General features: G+C 34.5%; 1 protein-coding gene across 1 annotated transcript; it reads left to right on the top strand.

Annotated features, from left to right (window-relative positions):
- The first annotated feature begins 169 nt into the window (after positions 1–169).
- Positions 170–15,420, top strand: LOC125659114 (cytosol aminopeptidase-like). The gene is made up of 14 exons (XM_048890664.2): positions 170–311; positions 2,041–2,159; positions 3,838–3,998; positions 4,244–4,312; positions 4,650–4,761; positions 5,904–6,062; positions 7,782–7,934; positions 8,210–8,334; positions 9,926–10,014; positions 10,171–10,273; positions 10,770–10,849; positions 11,105–11,251; positions 12,451–12,544; positions 15,261–15,420. Exons 1-14 carry the CDS (start codon positions 198–200, stop codon positions 15,320–15,322), a joined length of 1,587 nt encoding a protein of 528 aa, XP_048746621.2. The 5' UTR covers positions 170–197; the 3' UTR covers positions 15,323–15,420.
- The last annotated feature ends 1,343 nt before the right edge of the window (positions 15,421–16,763 follow it).

The raw sequence follows: 16,763 nt of genomic DNA on the forward strand, positions 1-16,763 counted from the left end.
CAGAACGAAAATTGTAACGGTCAGTTAAAATATATTGAAACAAAAAATCATTAACTACTTCTTTATAAAAGATTTTTGAGTTTTAAATTTTTGTGTATTTTTCATATAAATTATCTTAAATATAATTTTGTGCTGGTGCGTTTTGATAAAAATAATACCCTCTAAATCTACTTTCACTTTCACTTACTCCATGAAACATGGCAGCTTCTATTGTAAGAGGAGTGGAAAGGTTAAACTTAAATATTTACGTTCAGCGTAAATGTATTACACGTTCAATAACCAGACGACATTTTTCTACATCAAAACAACTGGTAAAGTGTTATCAATTTGACTACAGCTTAGGCAATGTAATAGCTTTCATCATTTTCATGTAGATATCCATATAGTCCAAAATATCGGACGTTTTCCTATTCTCTTTTGAGAAGTCGAGAGGCATAGTCTTTGATGAAGGCTATGCCTCTCGACTTCTCTAAAGAGAATAAGGTTTCTCTGGCTTTTTTTTAAAATGATTTTGATATTTACCGTGCCAGGAAAACGTCAGAACCGGCGCCATTACGTAAACTGGAAATTCGCCGCCTCCAGCACCAAAATCATAAAATAAAAAAGCCAGGAAAACGTCAGATATTTCGGACTAATATCCATAGTGCAGTGCCCATTAGTCAGTTAGCATTGGCATTAGTGGCTATATCCGTACTGGGCGATCCGACTAGGTTAGTAAACCGTCGGTTGATTCATAGTATTTATTTCAGTGTTAGAGTGATGGGTTTGTAATTAAGGTATGGACAATGCTGGTTCAATCTCTTATGTGTACCATACATTCTTTATGCAGTGGTCAGATGGGTTCGATCGCCGGTGGCTAGAGAGTTTAGTTGGTAGAGCACCTGACTGGAGGTTCAGGGAGCCCGGGTTCGAATCCCAGCCTCCCCTGGAAATGCCTACCAGGGGATAAAGATCGTGGTCTGTTGTCTTCAAAGTGTGAAGAAATCTGAGAGAAGAATGTAGCGGTCAGCCAGGTTCTATTGCTTGTGGCCAGATACCTCAATTGGTAGAGCACCTGACTAGAGATTCATGGGGCCCGGGTTAAAATCCTATCTGATCTATTGCCTTTTCTCCCTTCCAGTTACATAATACTGATACTGTGACAGCTCATGTGTATTCAGCATTTAGGTGAAGGTCTTGACTCTTGACCCCGTCCTCAGAACAGAGGGAATTATAGTCTAATTGGTCATATACTGCTGAATCCTCGGGCATGATTTTGTCAAGCATCAGAAAATTAATCTGTAAGGTAATCTGGGTTTTTTATCACTCAATCACTAAAATATCAATGATGATCAGTTAGGCTAAGGATACTTTCGGAAACTGCACTTAGACTTTTAAAGAAGTGTCCTAAGTATATATCTTAAGACATTTCTCAGTCCTAAGATAGCTTCTTAAACATACCTGCAGACCGTTCAATTCAAATGTAACTACTCAGCTATTTCTGTATAACCACAAATAGATCTTGTATGTAGATCTGAATCATGAATATGTAGAATTGTGAGAGGTCACCTTGAAGTGATACAGTAGCATGCACATTTTAAATCCTCCATTTTCCTAAACAATCACTTATTCATTGTATCCTGTAAATATACTTGTATGTGACTGACAAGATCAGACAAATGATGAAGAAAAATAGCATGATAATGAATATTAAGTACATGTATTACAATGAATAAGTAAACAACAGAAGTATTTTTTTTATCAACCCTTTTTTTCCATTCTCAATTTCATATTTTCATTGTTTTTCCACAGTTTATCTCAATGCACTGTGTATTCTACCAAAAATAAGGTTGAATATAATTAGCTACATATACAATATTGCATGGGACAATGGGGAAAAAAGAGCAATGATTTATTAATTTGATATGTTTGTTCCTGTCAATATTGGATAGTTTTATTTATTAAATTTCATTTTGAAAAGGGTATGCTCTATTAAAGTAGAGAATTTCAATGTGTATACAAACTGGTTCTTAATTTATAAAAAAAAAAATTCAATTTCAGAACAAGGCACTGGTGCTAGGTGTATATGAAAGTGATTCACCTGAATCCGTTGAATTATCCAGAACAGCTCAAAGATTCAATGAAAATGTTGATGGGAAGATTCTTCAGCTGTTGAAATTGTAAGCACTGTATATTGTGTTTGTCACTGTTTGTTGTTCATATTGTGTTTGTTGTGTATATTGTGTTTGTCACTGTTTGTTTGTTGTGTATATTGTGTTTGTCAGTGTTTGTTGCGTACATGTGTTTGTCAGTGTTTGTTGCGTACATGTGTTTGTCACTGTTTGTTGTGCACGTATGTTTGTCACTGTTTGTTGTGTTTGTCACTGTTTGTTGTGTTTGTCACTGTTTGTTGCGTATATTGTGTTTGTCACTGTTTGTTGCGTATATTGTGTTTGTCACTGTTTGTTGCGTATATTGTGTTTGTCACTGTTTGTTGTGTATATTGTGTTTGTCACTGTTTGTTGTGTATATTGTGTTTGTCACTGTTTGTTGTGTATACAGTAAAACTCTGATATAGCGAATTTCTGGGGACCCTCAATAAAAATTCTCTCTAAGCGTAATTCGCTATACGTTTATAGCGAATTCATAATTCAAATATAACGAATTCGTTATATAACTGATTTGTTCTACACGTATATCAATTGTAGAAGAAAGCTGCAATCGATATACTTACACTTGTATCGTCTTTAAATGAAATTAAGCCTATATATTTTCGAGAAGAAATATTTTATACAAGAAATATACACATTGAATTATATATCATAATTTATCTTGATGGATTATTAAGTCATGCAAGAACATGTCGAGAGAGAAATGTCAACAAAATTTGGCGCAATACATACATGTACAGTCTATTGCAATTGTCATTTACTTGTTGCTTTACACAAATAAAGGAGTGTACAATAAAATAAATGGAATCAAACGTCAAATTTAATTAACGAGAATAGTAAACAATACCGACAATATATTTCCTAAACGTATGTGTAGGTATTATTTTGCGTTAACAACCTTTTTGGAAAAAATACAAACAGAAATTTTGTAATAAGTGTGGATCCTTTATGTCAATGGAAAACGATTGTTAAAAATCACAAAGAGTTTAAAATCAAAAAAATAAATTCGTTATAAAAGGTGATTTTTACGTTCATTTTTAATTCAAGGGGAATAGGAATTTACTTCGTTATATCCGTAAATTCACTATATCCGTGTTCGTTATAGATGCAGATTTTTATATAGAATATATAAAGAATTTGCCGGGGAAATCGTTTTCACTTCGCTATAGCCGTAATTTCGCTATATCCGTGTTCGCTATATTCGAGTTTTACTGTATTGTGTTTGTCACTGTTTGTTGTGTATATTGTGTTTGTCAGTGTTTGGTGTGTATATTGTGTTTGTCACTGTTTGTTGTGTTTGTCACTGTTTGTTGTGTATATTGTGTTTGTCAGTGTTTGTTGCGTACATGTGTTTGTCACTGTTTGTTGTGTTTGTCACTGTTTGTTGTGTTTGTCACTGTTTGTTGTGTACATGTGTTTGTTTCATTGTGTGTTTGTTAGCAAGATTATACACCTAAGTGGATTTTTTGTTGTTGAAATCTTTACCAGAGATTGATCTCATAGTGGAAGCTATGAAGATTAGAGTAGATTTGGATAATTTGGTGTGTGGGAGGGGGGGGGGTATAAACCAAATTTGTAGTATGTCATTTAATGGTGATTTTTGACATGCATGTGAAGTACATGTAAATTAACATCTATTTGGATAACAGTCCATAATGTAACTCCAGTGATGTTTCTTATTTATTAGGGTAAAGAAACCTCTAAAATCAGGTAAAACTAGGACATTGCATGGAGTGGATCCAGAGTTTTCTTCGGTGGTGGTTACCTGCATTGGAAAAAAGGGAGAAGGTTATGATGAATTGGAGACAGTAGACAAAGGGAGAGAATCCATTCGAGCAGCTGTGGCAAGTAAGGATGACTATGCTTTCTAAGCTGATGAATATTTCCATTATAACTGGTTAAACGTACATAAGTGTATGTTGAAAATTAGACTTCTTCAACAAGTATGCCACATTATAACCCAAAGCGTAACATGCTTTGCGAAAACCACAGGAAATCTGCCATTTGAATTTTTTTAATGTTGTCAAGAATATTTAGAATTTGTGTATGTTAAAATTCATTGTGATTTAATGAATTTAACTTGAATACATCAGGGGCTGTCCTTCAATTGAGAGAATTAGGTGAAAGTGAGATTGAAGTGGATTCTTGTGGAGACACTGAAGGTATGTGTTCAAAGTAAAGGTTTTATAGGACAATACTTTTTATTGATAATAGGGGCATGTAAGAGAGCAACTTGTTAATTTGTCAAAGTGGAAACCAATGAAGAATTACAATGATATTAATCTCTTATTGATGACATTCATCATTGAGTATCTTGATCAAAGAAACATTAGTAAGAAAAGTTATAAATTTAAAAAAGTACCACGGTATGTCTTTCTGTTCTTAAATGTCATACGAATAGAAAAAAAAAACAGGAAGGAGGAACTTATATAAAACTTATTACATGTACATCTTCTACATTTATAATGATGCAACATGTTGGTACCTTTCACTCAATAGCTTCTGCAGAGGGATGTCATCTTGCTCTATTCTCTTATGATGATCTGAAAGCTGAAAAAAGTAGAAAACCACCAGTCAGCGTGTCCTGTGCATCTCGATTTAGCCAAGACAAGTAAGGGGGGATCAGTGATGATCTCAAGGTCACAATATCATCTGCACAGTGAAACTTTTTAAACATTCAGTGAAATTGAGTCAACATTGGTTGAAAATTATATATATATCAGTAATTTTTAAGCTCAAGTAAGTTTGTCTGATCATTGTCTGTTTGTAATTTTTTGACCTCCAGAACCTTGAGGCCAAATTTATCCAGATTTGACAAAACATCCATGAGCAATAAAAAAAGAGTAAATTTTATACAAGGAAATACATTTGTACCACCAACTCTGACCTCCGAGTAGCTAGATTACAGGAGAACATTTGTACAATTTTGGTGGACTGATGTGATTGTTCAAAGATTTTCTAATGGAAACCATTGCCTAAAAATTTTGAAAGCTTTTGGGGTTTTTTTTCTCTTCCTCATATGCAGTATCTATTTCAATTTTTACATTCCATCATATGATACTTTACTGTTGAACATAATGCTTTATAGAGGTGAATATCTTAGCTTCATAGGCAATTTTGAAAGTTTTTAATCTTTTCAAAAATATATCTTGGAATTTCAAACCAAAAGATTTTGAAACATACTGTACATTTCTATATGTTTTGATTATTTTGAGTACAACTTGCAATGCCATCACAATGACATGGTAATGTCCCAATAATGATAACAATGTTATAATGTCAGAGGTCAGATCCGAGGAGTTCCTCTAACAATGCTATGGAATCTTTCCAGTAAATTATTTACAGTTTGAATTCTTGGATGGTATGTAAGCATCACTAAGACATACAGTATATAGTTGTCCAATATCTTAGTTTTAATGTGGAACCACGAGTCCAATGAACAAGATAAGGGTTGTGGTCCATGGACTACTTTTTTTTTCCATAAGACACTAACAGTTATTGATGTGCAGGTACATGTATATAATGCAACTACTGGTACACGTATATCTGTAAAAGGTGTACGATTCTGGTACATGTATATCTGTAAAAGGTGTACGATTCTGGTAAACGTATATCTGTAAAAGTGTACGATTCTGGTACACGTATATCTGTAAAAGGTGTACAATTCTGATCAGAAAATGCCATGTGTTTGTTTACTTCTATGAGAATGATAAGTGTTTCATGTACATGTATTTCTGTAATTAAACTTTGTAGAAATAATGTGGAAAAAGACTGGAGAAGAGGTAGCATTTTAGCAGACGGTCAAAATCTCTCCAGGCGTCTGATGGAAATGCCATCTAATCTTCTTACTCCAACAAAGTTTGCAGAAATTGTCCAGGAGCAGTTGGGTTCAAAATGTGAAGTCATAGTCAGGTAACCAGGAAACATTCATATAATTCGTTAATTTGGGTAAGCTAATTAATGCAAAGATTAAGGAAAATGAAGCAAGACCATTAAACATGTAACAATATTATTTCTTACAGGTGACTCTCGATGGCTCGAACTTCGAACTCTCGAAGTTCTCAATCTCTCAAAGTGAAATCGTGGTCCCGATTTTTTTCTCCATATAACTAAGCAAATTTACTATCGATCCCTCAAACGTTCTTGATCTCTCAAAATGAAGTTGGGTCCCGTAAAACATATTTCATTGTTTTTCACTCTCAATCTCTCAAAGTGGTGGTAGGGTATACACATCGTTACCCAAGCTTATAATTATTTCTGCTTGGACCTCACCTGGATTCTGTTGATTGCAGGAGGAAAGTGTGATTGTGGTAATTAGGTGTTTGCATAGGTGATACTTTGTCTGTGCTTCTTTGTGGAGGTGGACATTTGAGTTTATTATCCTTCAGAATAATACAGTCAATTTCATAAGTCGAGGGCTGGTCATGTGAAGGGAGACAATCCATGGTGTCTCCCTCATGTGCAAGGTGACAACTGTGTTGTCTCCCTCTAGAAGGTAACTTCTATTGGCACAAGCGAGAAAGTTCTATTAAAAATAATTGAAAATATTCAAGATCGTTAATCATTAACTTCGGCATCAACATTAACGGTAAAAAATAACACATTGAGAAGAGAAATATTTCCATTCTAATGCAATTTTGCATTTCGCTTGATGTTTATGTATAAATTTATATTTTTTGAAATACGTTATGAAACGTTTACGTTTGACGTTATAATGTTTTTGCATCATAGTACTGTGATGTCACAATTGAAAGCTTTATCTCGTTTAACTTTCACAAACCTCAATGTTTTGCTTTCATTAACATATATATCTAATAAATGTAGGACATTGAGTGTAAAACAAAATAATGTTTGTAGTTGTGGGTATTAAACATTTATTTCACGCCTCGAAAACTATTAGAAATTTTAAATTATCAGAATTTTCTGCAGAGATTAAAAATTTGTTGACATTTTGAATATTAAAAAAAATACATGGTACAAGGCAAATAAATGTGTGATAGTTTTTTTAACATTCAGATTCTTCAGGATATTAAAACTATTTTGGACTGTTTAGCAGGTATACATCACAGATTATCAGGTCTGAGTAGGGTTATCACCCTCGGGCAGATATGCGCCCTCGGGTAATAACCCTACTAAGACCTGATAATTCGTTATGTCTCCTTGCTAAACAGTCCATGAAGGAAAACTTGTCAAAACAATCCCATGATCTTCCTGGTAAACATTTCTGGGTACTTTTAAATCTTAACCATATGGTCGGACCTACAATTTCAGAATTTTGATCTCTCGAATTATCGATCTCGCAAAGTTTTATCAAGTCCCATTTACCAAGGTCCCTTGAACTTCCTGTTATCAAAAATCACCTGTAGTTAGATTAAAGTACATGAATTCGGGAGAATTCTGGAGAGGTTGTCTTTATGTAAAAGTTGCTAGAACTTGTAACCGATCTCTTTGTATATTTATACAATAAAATATGTTCAAATCAAATTAAAGTACATGAATCTGTATGAATTATGTATTTGATTATGAAAATAAATTTCACTGTTTTATTTAGCAGATATGTAGCAGCCAGCACCTATGAATTAAAAGATTTATGAAGAGTGTCCATAACAGAATTTTTTTCTTTGTTGTTAGGGACAAGGGCTGGGCAGAATCAATGAAAATGGGGTCATTTTTATCCGTGGCAAGAGGATCAACAGAGCCACCTGTTTTCTTGGAAATTGAGTACAAAGGAAAGCAATCAGACAGCCCCATGGCCTTAGTAGGGAAAGGTGTCACCTTTGATACGTAAGATGCACTATTTTCATTTCCTGTATATTTTTGCAATATTCACTATCAATGGATAAACTTTTGAAATTAGTACTGCAGTGAAAATAACATAATCTTAGCCTTTCATAATATGGAAATGAATACCAAGACTGAAAACTAGGAGCATCACTTGAAAATTACGAAACTAAGTAAAACACATTTTGAGCAGAAATGACGGCATTCTGAAGCCATCTGATTTGTAAGCACATGTTCATTACAGTAAATAGATGAGTTTCGTTATTTATATTTGTCAGTGGTGGAATCTCTATAAAACCTTCACAAGGTATGGACGCCATGCGAGCAGACATGGGAGGGGCAGCCTGTGTGGTTGGCAGCCTGCAGAGTATCAGTAAACTAGGACTTCCTGTTCATGTAAAAGGTAGAATTATCAGTAACTAAGACTTCCTGTTCATGTAATAGGTAGTTATCAGTAAACTAGGACTTCCTATTCATATAAAAGGTATAATTATCAGTAAACTAGGACTTCCTGTTCATATAAAAGATATAGTTATCAGTAAACTAGGACTTCCTGTTCATGTAAAAGGTAGAGTTATCAGTAAATTAGGACTTCCTGTTCATGTAAAAGGTAGAGTTATCAGTAAATTAGGACTTCCTGTTCATGTAAAAGGTAGAGTTATTAGTAAACTAGGACTTCCTGTTCATGTAAAAGGTAGATAGGACTTCTTGTTCATGTAAAAGGTAGAGTTATCAGTAGATTAGGACTTCCTGTTCATATAAAAGGTAGAGTTATCAGTAAACAAGGACTTCCTGTTCATGTAAAAGGTAGAGTCATCAGTACAGTGCAATCTTAAAAAACATGATTGTACTAGGTATCTCAAGGTCTATTGTGATACAGCGCTGTACTTTTTTCAGATAAATGCAATAATCTGCAGTTCTGTAGAATGTGACGATAATTATCAAAATCTCTATAGCTTGAAATACTATATTAAGATACAGATGTACAGTCACTGAAACATATAATCCAGATGTGCCTGGCTCTAGAAAAAATCTTCAATTTACTATAGAAATGTCAATGATATAGAGTATGTTTCATCAATGTAGTGCATAATTTTGATGAATTTTGTATGATTTCATTACACAAGATTTCAGATTGGGCAACATTTGGATTAGACAAGTGTCACTGAACAGTGTGCATGTATATGGATTTTACTTATTTTATGGGGAAAGCAATTCACCCTGATGGCTTATATATGGCAATATCCCATATTAAATCTACACTGTGCCATTTTGTCAATTTCACCTGGTTGGCTTTGACAATTACAAAAAAACTTAAATGATGTTTGTACCTTATAATGTATTGATCACAAGTCATTGTATCGTGATGTCACAAGTAATTGTATCGTGATGTATTGTGATGTCACAAGTCATTGTATCATGATGTATCATGATGTCACAAGTCATTGTATCGTGATGTATCGTGATGTCACAAGTCATTGTATCGTGATGTCACAAGTCATTGTATCATGATGTATCGTGATGTCACAAGTCATTGTATCGTGATGTCACAAGTCATTGTATCGTGATGTCACGTTATTTCCCCCTGACTTGTAAAACACACAAGATACATGTATCTGATATGAATTTTAAATAATGACATGTGATATCATTTGGTTACATAAGAAATGAATTTGTTATCCAGGTCCAAACAGAGGGGCATGGGGATTTACCATGAGTTGTATTCCATACATCTCAAGGCCAAAGGACAGAGGGCTCAGGCTGTATGGAATACAACACGGTAAATCCCCATCCATCTTTGATTGGACCTGGATAGCTGATATAAATCAGAGACACATTTCCCAATGTAAAGTATGCACCTTACGAAATGTGCAGCTAAAGATCTACTATAACACATGTGAGCATGATCAATGTGATACAATAGCAATTTTCAGAGTCCACAAAAATTAATGACTCTGAAATTTAGAAATTTCTTGTTCTTTCTTTTTAAACAGCATTTATTCCTCTCTGTGAGAATATGCCTAGTGGATCTGCCACCAAACCTGGAGATGTAGTCACTGCCATGAATGGAAAGACAATACAGGCAAGTTTCTTTCTCTCTCTCTCTCTCTCTCTCTCTCTCTCTCTCTCTCTCTCTCTCTCTCTGGATAGTATGTTCACACATTTGTAAGAGAATGTTCCGAGTCCTTTGATTTTCACTACATCACACTTGTATTTTGTTTGATATACACGTGTGTAGGTGGACAACACAGATGCGGAGGGGAGACTGATTCTGGCTGATGCTTTATGTTACAGTGAACAGTTTAATCCATCTCTCATCTTAGACATGGCAACTCTAACAGGTGGGACTATTATTTTTCTATGAAAACTATGATTAGAATATTATCTTATAGTGACCCATTTTGAATCGGGTAACCAGAATGTGATAATTTAATTCACATGTAGAATTATTAACACCACACAATGTAGTGCAATCACGAAAGATCAATGTGCAAAACATTTTATCTGGTGATGATTATTTTTTATATATCTGGGATCAGAAATAAAATCCAAATTTGGTAAGTTCATATTCTCTGTCTAAAATTGTAAAATTTACCTGTAATATTTGCATTGAAACTAATTTTAGGTGCATTCAAATTTGTCAATTGCTCTTCTATGAAAATACTGTGGGCCCTTGTGTATATAAGTACATGTGTCAATTTAATTATAGTAATTGTGATGTCATGCAGTATTTTCCATGTGCTTGGTGTGTGTACATGCAATGCATGAATTACAGTCTTTTATTTCGAGCCTGCATAACACCCTTTACAAATTTTATGATGATTTAATGGTTTACAGGTGCTATAGATGTAGCTCTTGGAGCAGGGGCTGCTGGGGTGTTTACAAACTCAGAAAACATGTGGAATAAACTTCAGAAGGTAAATACTGTTTAAAATTACTAGTATGTAAAACTGAAAATAAAAATGGTGAACCTTTGAGACTACAAACTGTAATCATCTATTAGTGAATGTTTTTAAAATTCATAAATTCATGGGACTCGGGCTGCTTGTAGCTGATTTATAACCAAATCTCAATTTTCAAAACTATACCTCTCTCTCTCTCTCTCTCTCTCTCTCTCTATATATATATATATATATAATGTACTTTTAATGCATAGACAATCTTTTATCCAGGCTAGTACAAAAACAGGCGATAGAGTTTGGAGAATGCCATTATTCAATCACTACACAAAGCAAATAAAAGAATGCCAGCTAGCTGACCTTAATAATATTGGTGGTTCAAGGTCAGCTGGAGCCTGCACAGCAGCTGCCTTTCTCAAGGTCAGTAGAACCATACTGAATGAATTCATAACAAAAGTAGTTAGAGCATGATATACTGTAATTAGTAGGGACATATAGTCCAACACAGATTGTATTGTTAGAATAAAAATAACCAGTTATTAAAGGAATGAAGCTGTTTTATTGATTGGTATAAATGGTTTAGAGTAATTTATGCTTCATAAACTGAAGCATTTACGAACACGTGGGTACATTATATACAGCCCACATGAAATGATATGCTATTACAGGGTTATAATTAAATTTTATGCTCCTTTGAAAAAAAAGTCATATTGAATTGCACCTGTTGGTATATCAACCAAGTGTTGTCTGCTCAATATCTTGAGAAAGCTTTCATTTACAGACATCACACTTGTTATGCTGGTGCCCCTTAGAAAGTAAATGACCCCTTTGAATTTTGAACATCAATTGCAAGGGTCAATCTACTCAGAACAAAGGATGATATTGTCAGCTCAATATCTTGAGAATTCTTGGCAGAACAGACAACAAATATAGCACACTGTTTTTTCCAAAGGAGTAGATGACTCTTATTGATTTTGAGGTCATAAGATCAAGTTCAAAGTTCAAACTACTCTGCATAGGAAGATGTCTGTTAAATATCTTGTGAACCCTTTGCATGACAGACATCAAACTTGATAAACTAGTATCTCCTAAAGAATAGATGACCCTCAATGATTAAAATGTCTAATGCTAATTAATTCACTCTGGATATAATAAAATACTGCTTATTATCTTTAAAACTCTTTGCTTGATAGAGATCAAACTTGATATAGTGGTTATTTATTATTGTTATTATTAAAATTCATAAAGCGCACAATTTTACAAACAAAAATGCAATCAATGGCGTTGTCTTGTGGTAGACCCTGACTAGCAGATAACAATATTTTTCGCTATAATATTACAGACATTCTAAAATTGATACTTCTCAATTTTGCCTCAGAGGGGCATATATGTTTCTAAAATATTTCTTCTTTATCCAGATTTTTAAACACATTCATTGTAAATATTTTAAATCTGCAACATCATGTACTATTATGATATCATACAAATTCTATTTGTTGAAAAATAACCATTGGCAAAAGATTATAAAACAAAAATCAAATTTCACATCATAACTGAAATCTATTCGCATTACAGTTGGAAATTCTGTAGGCTTGACTTACTTATAAATCTCTTGATAGGAATTTGTGACAAACAAGAACTGGCTACATCTGGATATTGCGGGTGTCATGTCTAATAAAGGAGATGTATCTTACCTCGGAAAAGGCATGTCAGGTATGTGTAATATAGAGATGTATCGTACCTCGGTAAAGGCATGTCAGGTATGTGTAATATAGAGATGTATCGTACCTCGGTAAAGGCATGTCAGGTATGTGTAATAAAGAGATGTATCGTACCTCGGTAAAGGCTTGTCAGGTATGTGTAATATAGAGATGTATCATACCTCGGTAAAGGCATGTCAGGTATGTGTAATATTATAGGGTTATTGAACTTATATTGGTGAATATTGGCATGAGTTGGCTGTGAAAATGCACGAGCTTGCGAGTGCATTTTGACAGCCAACGAATGCCAATATTCACCTATATAAGTTCAATAACCCTTTTATTATATAGCTACAGTATTAAGTTGTTAAATTATATCCCTTTTCACTCAAAATACTCCAAAATAGACGAGAATTCATCAATATTGGCATCTAAGGTGAAGGTGTGCAATATCGGCATGCATTTGTTAACTGTTCAATATTTAACCCGTCATTAATGCATGAAGCAAAGTGATTTTGTGAATGGGGACATTATAATTTATGTACAGTAAAAATTTGCTGAAGTAAATATCAAATACCGGCTCTGTCAGATTCGGAGGAACGCCGTCTGCCATTTTGGCTTGTTTACATCGTTACGGTAACGTCAATATTGAACGCTCATACTCGGAATGTTTCGGGCGCATACAATTTACACAATGCAAAGTTAGCATTCAATAAATTCTCAGGATATTGAACGCCAACATTCTCTAGATTTTACGCAGATTTTATAATAGACTATTTATTAGCTATATAATAAAGAGATGTATCGTACCTCGGTAAAGACATGTCAGGTTTGTGTAATAAAGTGATGTATTATATCTCAGAACAGACAGCTCAGGTACTGTAGATTCCTAATCATATGCGAGAAATTTATCATCTTGTAATTTTTTGAGAGGCATCACTTGCGAAATAAAATTACTCGCTTTTAATTTTCTTTTAATTAAATACATGTAAAAACTTTTGACTAACAGATGACATGTGAATTCATGTACAAGCCATTTAACATATACAATTACTCACATAAGATAAGAAATTTACAGTATGTCTAATGAAGGAGCAGTTTTGCTAACATGTGTGTACAAGACATCTCCTAAATATAAAACACCTTCCATGCACAAAACTATATTCACATGCAGTATGATAGACAAGGACCTCTTTCCCCATGGATATTACAGTGTACATGTAAATTTCTTTGACTACATGGATATTACTGTGTATTTTCTTTGACTGTCAAATTGAATATGATTATTTTGATAAGTTGTGCTTATCTCTAATTCTGTTTCTGGTCTATCCTTTGGCTAATGGATGAATTACATTTACAGACACCTCTGACAAGTTTCACGAACGCACACATTTACGGGGACTTCCATTAGCACACACTATTTGATGTTAAACTTAGATCAATATTAATAAGTTTATTTTTATAAATGGAAATTAGTCTTTTTGTACAAAACTTTTAAAACTGTGGTCTTTTTGTACCATTTGATATGCATTATTGCAGAATATCAACCTCAGATTGCACATATATTTATATTTACAATGAAAATTCTTGAACACCAAGACTTTAGATTTCATGTAGACTTTGAATTAATGTACAGGTAAACTTCGGTATCTCGATCGCCAATATGTCGAATACCACAGATGTCTCGAAGTGAGTCGACGGTCCTGGCCAGTTTTACTATATTCATGATTTTTAAAAAATCCGATATCTCAAACACGGAAATTTCAAATACCTGGCTTATCGCGAAGTAGATTTACTATCCCAAGTGCTAAAAACATATACGTTATCTCGAAGTCCAAGAAGTTTGTTCCATTGAATTCACATCTGAAGTACACAATCAACCCGTTATGCTAATTTTACGGTCTGTTGGACGTTTCTGTTAGGTCTAGCACGGGCTTCATGGGACTATTGCCGATAATCACGCCCTATTAGCCCTAAGCTGTTGATTTGGGAGCTGTATCTAATTCTGCAGACTGAGTGTTTGGAGGTGAGAATGAAATGCACACTTATACGTAAGATGTCACGATAATTAAACAGTATCTGATAAGCAATCTACATGTAACGAAGGACACGGTATCCAACCCGGTGGATAGTTGGATTATCTGGCTGTGGTATAAAAAGGAATCTTAAAGTTCATACAATCGAAACAAAGTTCTAGGCTATAACAGAAGTTGAAAAAGACACAGAATCCAAGGCAGCCATATTTCCCGTTTCCGTCGTCCTCATTATTGCAGTGATCGGTTTATCATTTACAAAATGTAACACACATCCGGATGTCAGTAATACTGAACCGAACGTAATAACTGATTATCACTATAATAATGACCGAAATTCGTAAAATGCAAGTGTTGCAGTATCAAATAAAGTAATAGATATACAATATACATGCAAATGCTGACGTATGAAAAAAATCCCCAACTCTGAATTAAAACTTTCACCGCTTTTAAAAGGGATGTTTATTTACCTGTCCAATCAATCATGCAACATAAAACATTACACAGTATTGGTGTCAAATTCATTAACTTCGATTTCTCGAACCCTTGGATATTTCGAAGTTTTTCTTCAGTCCTAACAAGTTCGAGATATGAAGTTTACCTGTACATATTTGATGATCAGAATCATATGAAAGAAATGAGTTTACTTATACATGTAATTGCATGTTTTATAATTGAATTTGATTTCTGTTATAGGAAGACCTACCAGAACTGTGATAGAGTTTATCAACATTGCCAGCAATGACTCTACCAGTTAATGGGGCCAAATATTAATGTACTTTGATATAGAATTAGTATGAATGTTGTACATGTACCTTAAAAATTGTGATAATAAATTTTAAAATTTGTAAATTAATTTAAGATTTATTTGTTTTTATTTTAATGTCACTCTCAGAATTTGTTTTTATTTTAATGTCACTCTCAGAATTTTTTTTTTCACTCATTGAGACAGCACTAGCTGTAAGTAAAATGTCACAAATTTAGACCTTTTCTGGACACTGAGAGCCATTAGCATTAAGGGTTCTTTATTGCTGCCACACAAGATCTTGGTTTATATGTCATATGAAAAACCTGCAACTCTCACTTCCCAATTCTGAGGGCTTGGGGATGGAGCAGTCAATACCTATTGTTATGCCTTGGGTTTGACGTGACCAATGTACGAGTGGGCCTCAAACCCACAACCTCCTAGTCACGAATTGAATGATCTCAACTCTGAATTACTATGAAAGGTCGAATTCATTAAATAAAAAAAAATTTTAAATGACAATATAATGGAAGAGTTATGCAAATTTTATTCCACAATTTTACATTCCCCCTCCCCCCCCCCCCCCCCCCCCCCCCCAGACTTCTTAAGTTTAGGACTTTAGAAAGGTGTAAACATTTTTTGATAACAGTAATGATCAGAACTAGTAATCCTAATTGTTCGCGAACAATTAGAGGACTTTCCACCTTTTCAGTGGTTTTTGCTTTTTCCTGACAATTTGCATCTTCAAGACTTCTTCAATTTTATCGCCTAACCGGAGAACGCCTAAATTCTTTTTAAAAAAAAGTTCCGACGGTCACCCATCCAACTACTCGTCGCGATGAATGCTGCTTAACTTCCATCATGGCGACAGACTCTCTACCACAACACTAGACTGACTTACTTAATAACGAAGAAGCCCAAGTGAATTATAAACTGTTTAGGGCCACGAAAGCCATTGTTTAAAGGCCGTAACATCCAAAGACAATAAATAAAGGAATTTCAAGGGTTTCAATGTTGTTTTTATGTGTGTTTGAACGTATCACAGGCGTCAATGTGCATGGATATAGTGTGGTTTTAGGAGGACGTACTGAGAGACCGCAAGTCATGTGTTGAATTGTGGACCACCAAGGACTCGCACCGAGATGTGTGTGACTTTGACCTTGACCTCATTTTGAAGGTCAAGGTAATCGGTCTTTTTGCAAGTGCTCCCGTGTCTCTAGGTATATCAACGTCAAAGTTAAAGGCTTAAATAACGATATCGGAGACTTTCAGGGGCAATAACTCTGCTCAAGGGGTTCCGGTTCCCTTCGGTTCACTTCTCACTGCAAGGGAGTTTCACTGGGAACTCATCAGCGAAGGTTTCGTGTCTCTACGACTTTCGGTACTGTAGGAGTAGCGATAACAAGGTTTTCAACGCGCGTCGCCACAATTCGCAGAGGGGTCAAAATTTAGAG

The sequence above is a fragment of the Ostrea edulis genome, chromosome 9 (genome assembly GCF_947568905.1).
Source record: "Ostrea edulis chromosome 9, xbOstEdul1.1, whole genome shotgun sequence".
NCBI lineage: Eukaryota > Metazoa > Mollusca > Bivalvia > Ostreida > Ostreidae > Ostrea > Ostrea edulis.

Bases quoted from the DNA above. Each gene is read 5' to 3' on its own strand.
- LOC125659114 (XM_048890664.2), top strand. From the start codon at position 198: ATGGCAGCTTCTATTGTAAGAGGAGTGGAAAGGTTAAACTTAAATATT. The intron at 7,935-8,209 runs GTAAGATGCACT...TATATTTGTCAG, and splicing joins AAAGGTGTCACCTTTGATAC to TGGTGGAATCTCTATAAAAC. The intron at 12,545-15,260 runs GTATGTGTAATA...TTTCTGTTATAG, and splicing joins CCTCGGAAAAGGCATGTCAG to GAAGACCTACCAGAACTGTG.